Source organism: Primulina eburnea, chromosome 12 (assembly GCF_022965805.1).
Source record: "Primulina eburnea isolate SZY01 chromosome 12, ASM2296580v1, whole genome shotgun sequence".
Taxonomy (NCBI): Eukaryota; Viridiplantae; Streptophyta; class Magnoliopsida; order Lamiales; family Gesneriaceae; genus Primulina; species Primulina eburnea.
In genome coordinates this window covers 6,972,872-6,978,627 of record NC_133112.1, presented here as the reverse complement: position 1 = coordinate 6,978,627, position 5,756 = coordinate 6,972,872, and the positions used below count along the sequence as shown (strand labels likewise).

General features: G+C 35.9%; 1 protein-coding gene across 1 annotated transcript; it reads right to left on the bottom strand.

The window, feature by feature from the left end:
- LOC140808262 (carbon catabolite repressor protein 4 homolog 6-like) lies at nucleotides 1-5,018 on the bottom strand. The gene is made up of 8 exons (XM_073165334.1): nucleotides 5,006-5,018; nucleotides 4,841-4,873; nucleotides 4,648-4,732; nucleotides 4,486-4,550; nucleotides 3,466-4,214; nucleotides 3,252-3,337; nucleotides 1,078-1,162; nucleotides 1-260 (listed from the first exon to the last, which is right to left on the bottom strand). The coding sequence occupies exons 5-8, from the start codon at nucleotides 4,210-4,212 to the stop codon at nucleotides 204-206; spliced, it is 975 nt and encodes a 324-aa protein (XP_073021435.1). The 5' UTR covers nucleotides 4,213-4,214; nucleotides 4,486-4,550; nucleotides 4,648-4,732; nucleotides 4,841-4,873; nucleotides 5,006-5,018; the 3' UTR covers nucleotides 1-203.
- Nucleotides 5,019-5,756: the final 738 nt, after the last annotated feature.

Sequence of the window (5,756 nt, the reverse complement as noted above, 5' to 3'; positions counted from 1 at the left end):
ATATAAGGGTAATAGTTCTGAAATCATTTCTCACATCTAATCGAATCCTACCGGTGCTTGAACATAGAAGTGGACAAATATTGAAGTGAAATATATCATGAACTAGGAATCATGCTTGAATGTAAGTATATGGATATTTTAAATTTTGTATTCTTCGGATAGTCGTACACCAGGATTTAAATATCTCGGCATTCTAAGAGACCTCATTCTTTAGTGAACGCAAGTTCTGAAACCAAGGCAATGTGATCGCTTCCCCATTTCTGTAAAACACGAGTCAAATGACAGAATCACAGAAGCTTTAAAACATATCAAATTAATAGTCATACACAAGACACAAGTACCATCTTCCCAGTAGTAAAGATAACTAATCACATTCCAACAGGATACATTAGCCAAAAATGTAAACCAAAAGTGCACAAGTATCATCATTCGGTTACAGGGAATGGAATATAGTTTGATACCTAAATATGTTCAACTGGTGTTATAAAGTTGGAAGTTCCTATGCTTCTACATCTAAATCATCGTGTATAAACAAACTGGCCAAATTCTACATATGACAGCATAAATCTGCTACACAAGGATGATGACAAGGGACTTTGAGAATATTTCCATGATAACACAATTGACGTGTCGTAAATAAGGATAGGATGGATAATTCCCAAACATTTGAAACCCATTTTACCTCAGATTCCTAAAAAGGAGTGCATAAATTATAAGAACGAAGACTAAAAACATTTCTCTAAGGCCATGCTTCTCTAAAGACTTAACAGGAATTGCTATATTAATTCATAGTAACAGAAACAAGGGAGAATATGCCAAAACAAACAAGGGAGAACATGTAAATAATATAAAAATCTACGATGAACCTGTCACTTACAAGAAGAACTTTTTACTCAATAAATTACAACCATAGTCATCTCAAGTAGAATTACCTATCTTCAATTCATATTTCATTATTTCAGAGAAATAAATTAGAAGATTTGTATTTCTCAGGTAGCTTTTCAGTTTTAGCATTTGGTTCCTTATGGCCATAAATGTTATGCGGAAATATATTCAAAGTTATTCTGTAGCCTATACCTTTGTGGGAAATCCTGGAGTTTGCAGCATAATATGCTTAGGAATTGGAGCAAGAACCTTCGAAACTCGTAAATCTTCAGAAATCCTGGACATCAAGGAGTTATGATGCAATTGCTTCAGCTCAGTCTATTTAGCTTTCAACATGATGAAACACAAGCGCACATGCATGCAGCCAGTTAGAGATGACACCTTTTTGTTCCACGTCTAAAATTGTATATTGAAATTATTTTACAAGCTGCCATAGCGAGGAATTAAATATTTACTAAATTTTTTGGCCGAGCCTCGTCATTTGCTTCTACCGTGACCAACAAGATATTTAAATGGAAAGTTCCTTAATATCATGGTTAACGAACTGCTAGAAAATTTCTAAACAATGCTATGGGATTCTCCCGTAGCTGAAGTCGCTACTATTCCAATGACTATCTAGAGCTAACCACATTAGAAGATGTCATGATTGTTCTTGGCAAAACCCTTCCGACATTCAAGTCAGGAACAGAACACAAAATTAGGTGTAGGCTAAATATATAGCGTAATTTGAGAAGTTACAGATTTTTTACCTTACTATTGCCTTTTATAGATATAAGAGGAAGTCTTTTTCCTAATAGAAGCCGAAGATTCACATATTTCTAGGGATTTGACACAAATATTTCCTATGCATTTACCTTACGACTTGACACAACCGTTTCCTACGGATGATATTCTTTAACTTGGGTTCCATTGTATGCTGGGCTTTCTTAGACTTGGGGGATATTATCATATTTATTAGAATCCATGTCCACCAAGTTGCCCCAATCACATAAAATGTATAAATGTCCACAAAGCTATAATACTAGCTCGACAAGTTGGCTTGATCTTATTGTGATCTCTTATATTTTGCCCTACATCCAGTAGATCAAGACCCCGGCCTGTACTATCATCATGAAGTTGGCTCAAAGTTGGCCAATTGCAGGATGAATCAAATAATCGACTTCAAGCTGACGTGTTTTGATGGACATCGCAGAAACCAATACACAATATTTCTAATTAGTAAGTACCATCATTTTTTCATATCTACAACACCTCAGATTTCAGAATTCAAGTTAAAAAGTTATGCCACTTCAAATTCTCAGACACATGGGCTTAGCTAAATCGTCCATTTCCTTTATACGTGTCAAACAAAAGTCTTTTTTAACATGTCAAATCAACTTGATGGGGGATATAGGGAACTATTGATATACCTAGAATATTATAAGCACCTCACATTGGATGTCCGTGTAAACACACGTCAGCACAAAATCATTTATTGGGAAGCAATAACATGATAACAGTAAAATACTATAGCCAAGGGGAATATAAGGAGACCATGATAATGCCAAGTCGATCTACAAGCTTGTGCATTTTAGCGCCTAGTAGAGCTCGAGGAACATAGTAAATATGGGAATATCCTGAAGATCCAGAACAACCCTATTGTTCCACACTACCCAAGTGCATAAATATCCACAAAGATCGTGGAAAATCTAGTCGTGCCTAAAAATGATATAAAGAATTATTGCATCATATCCCTCGAAATCTGGTGATCTTTAACTTCTATTAGGTAATAAAGAGCCCCTCCTACATGTGCAAATTTGTCAGATATGAAAAAGCTTAAATCATCTACTATCTCTCAAATTACATATCACAATTAACATACATCAACCACTTTTGTTCCTCGTCCCCAGCTTGAGATTGGAGAAGCTACACTAGGAATAACCCCCGTGCCCTTTAACATGATAATTTTATCTTAAAGCCATCAATGCTTGATAGTCACCTGAAAAGAGCAACTTGAGTAAAGGGAGAATTTTGTGGCATCACAAGGAATGAAACTTAAACTGGTATAGCTTCTAAAAGTCAGTATCTATTTAAACACTAACAATGGTACAGGGCATCTTAAAATCTTAAAAATTAAAATCAACCGAGATGTGAATGTCGGACAACCTAATATTTAAAATGTGAAAATTGTGATAGCGCTGATTAAGAGCTGTCGGAAAATCGCTCTCCACTCCATACATTCATTACGGAAACTACCATCTGTAAAAATTCCACATGCATATATTGAGGGAAGTGATTTTTTTTAAAAACCACTCCCAAGGCAGGAAAATAAGAGAAAAATGACAGCTGAATTAGGATAATTTAGCTGTGAGGTTTTCTAGACTCACCATATATAGTCAACTGTGCCTAAAAATCGTCTGTTGTAGCTGGTAGCCAATGGTTCTCCGTTCGGATCTCTTAAACCGGAAGGATCCTGCAAGAGGGGCAAATTACATTTATCATGCTGTCAAATCTAGCACTTTTCAGTTCATGTAGCATCTTCAACAAGTGCATACAAAGTTGAAAAGCTATAGTTTCTTTTTTGGAATGCTCCACAGATACCTGAACTTCCGGATATGCACTTCTCAACTTCAAGGGATGTTCCATGACATTACAGTCCGCGCTACCTGTTGCAGTCTGTATTTCCATTGGAGTCCAAGCTGATGAAACATAGGAATAATTTCCTCTATCAAAAATCACATCATGATTGGCATCAAGGGTGTTATTGAGAATTTCATCGCAACAAGAATCCAATTTTTGGATGTGGGATTCCGAATCAAAATCAGATGCAAGAGTATGGCCAGTATTATGTAATTCAGACAAAAATGAGTTGAAATCCTCGCAGGATTCAGCATCCTTTTCCCCATTGACTATGTCATTGAGTAAAAAGTTTTCTGACTTATCCAGCAAAAAGTCAGTACTTCTTGATTCACATGAAGTGGATATACAAGCCGATAAATTATCATGGTTGTCATTTGCAGCTGAAACAGATGAAATAGTTGCCTCGCTTTCTTGTGACTGAACATTCAAAGGTCGATTGATTTGAGATACATCAGAGTTCAAGACCCCTGTAGCCTTAAATGATTTATTATCATAACCAGAATGACCATCAGAAACTACAGAACTTTTGTTCCGGTCATCTTGGGACTCATGCAATGTAAGAAAATTTGATTCAACACAATTTCGTGAGAAACTAGTTCTGAGAGTAGAGCTAGCATTCTCATTGCCACTGTGTGTACAATCAGTTGCCTCTGGATGGCTATCTTCACAACCAGACTCCAATGAAGCAGATGCATGACTTGTTCCCATACCTGGACAAACATGAGATCCAGCTTCAACTTGTGCAATAACAAGACTTTCATCAATGATAGTGGAGAACTGCATGAAGCATACTGTTTCCCACACAACTATCGAATGACACATGACATGTCAGCTGATTAGCACTCTGCCATAAGATTTTTACTAATGACAGACCTAGAGGTTTCATCCACCACTGGACATTTAGACATTAAATGGCTTACTTCAGGTGATGCACAACTCAAATCATTAACATATGATAGTTGCTCGAATCTGATGAAAAACCTGCTTGTTCTGGTTTTTCGGGATTTGCTACAAAAACTTGAGTAGAATTATGAGCAGACTGGGCCCTACATTATACAATAATGTTCAACTTTCAGTGGCAGGAAACAATTACAAGACTCCTTGAGCTCACCAGTAAAATATTAACTCCACGGATATATATACCTAAAATCATGGTAAGAAGACCGTGAAGGGAATGTTTCGGCAGATGCTTGCCCCGAAACCTTGTCTCGTGGCAGTTCTGACAGATCTAGCTAACGTAAATACAAAAAATCCATTAATTAAAATCCCAAATATTTATCATCTGTGGATCTAAAGAATAGGAAAATTAAAAGTAAAATTTGAAGCAACCTACTACCTTCTGCTCTGAGATAAAGTTGTACAGCGGACTCTGACACCAAAAAATAGACATGGAGTTGGTGAAAAATCCAAGCAAGGCAGAGAAGAAATTACCTTAGATATACAAGAATGTGAGGCAAGAAAGCCAAGGATAGATAGCATTGACGAGAAATAAATAAACAACCTTTGGTGTGCAGTTAAAGTCTCCGCATATTACAATAGGAGCATTATCCCAAAGCTTTGAAACAGCTTGAGCCCTATCCAGAAGCACTCTGATCTGACAGGCAGAAAAAAAGTCATGGTAATATGAAAAAGAAGTTAATTACATTAGAATTCGACTTTTAAATTTTTATTAAATTTCACAAAATAAAAAAACGGAAATACCACTACTTAAATTTGAACTCCGGTATTTAAGCTATTATTAGAAAACAGTAAGAGAAGTGGATAGCCTATATGCTAAGCTAAGCAGCTCAAAAATGAAACCATTTTACTGCAGACTCTATACTAATATCAAGTAGATGAGAACCATCAAAATAAGACTTGAAATTGAATTTTGTAACGGCAAAAGGTGACTTTCATTTTTAGTATTGGGTATAAAAAGGAATAATATACACAAATCAAAATGTCTGATATACTGCTGGATATGTTGATGGTTTGACAGACAGAATTTATGTGTGTATTTTATGAATAAAATTAAGCAGAATGAGGTCATAAAGTTGTACCAAGAAGCCCATATTTGGAAAGCACAAGTAATCTGTTAAAAATTGTTGCACATAGGATAAACAAGCTAGAAAACGATGTCAAAGGGACTAAATGAAAGGAAAAAAAGAAAAAATCTTCTTTTTCTCATTTAGCTGGTGAGCAAGGTGAGGACTTCCGTACTGCAACAAGTTTAAACTTCACCTTTTTTACCAGATACCTCATAATGTTACGAG

Coding starts and splice junctions, on each gene's coding strand:
- LOC140808262 (XM_073165334.1), bottom strand. CDS start 4,212: ATGGGAACAAGTCATGCATCTGCTTCATTGGAGTCTGGTTGTGAAGAT. Junction 3,338..3,465: donor GTGCATATCCGGAAGTTCAG/GTATCTGTGGAG, acceptor CCCCTCTTGCAG/GATCCTTCCGGTTTAAGAGA. Junction 1,163..3,251: donor GGCACAGTTGACTATATATG/GTGAGTCTAGAA, acceptor CTTGATGTCCAG/GATTTCTGAAGATTTACGAG.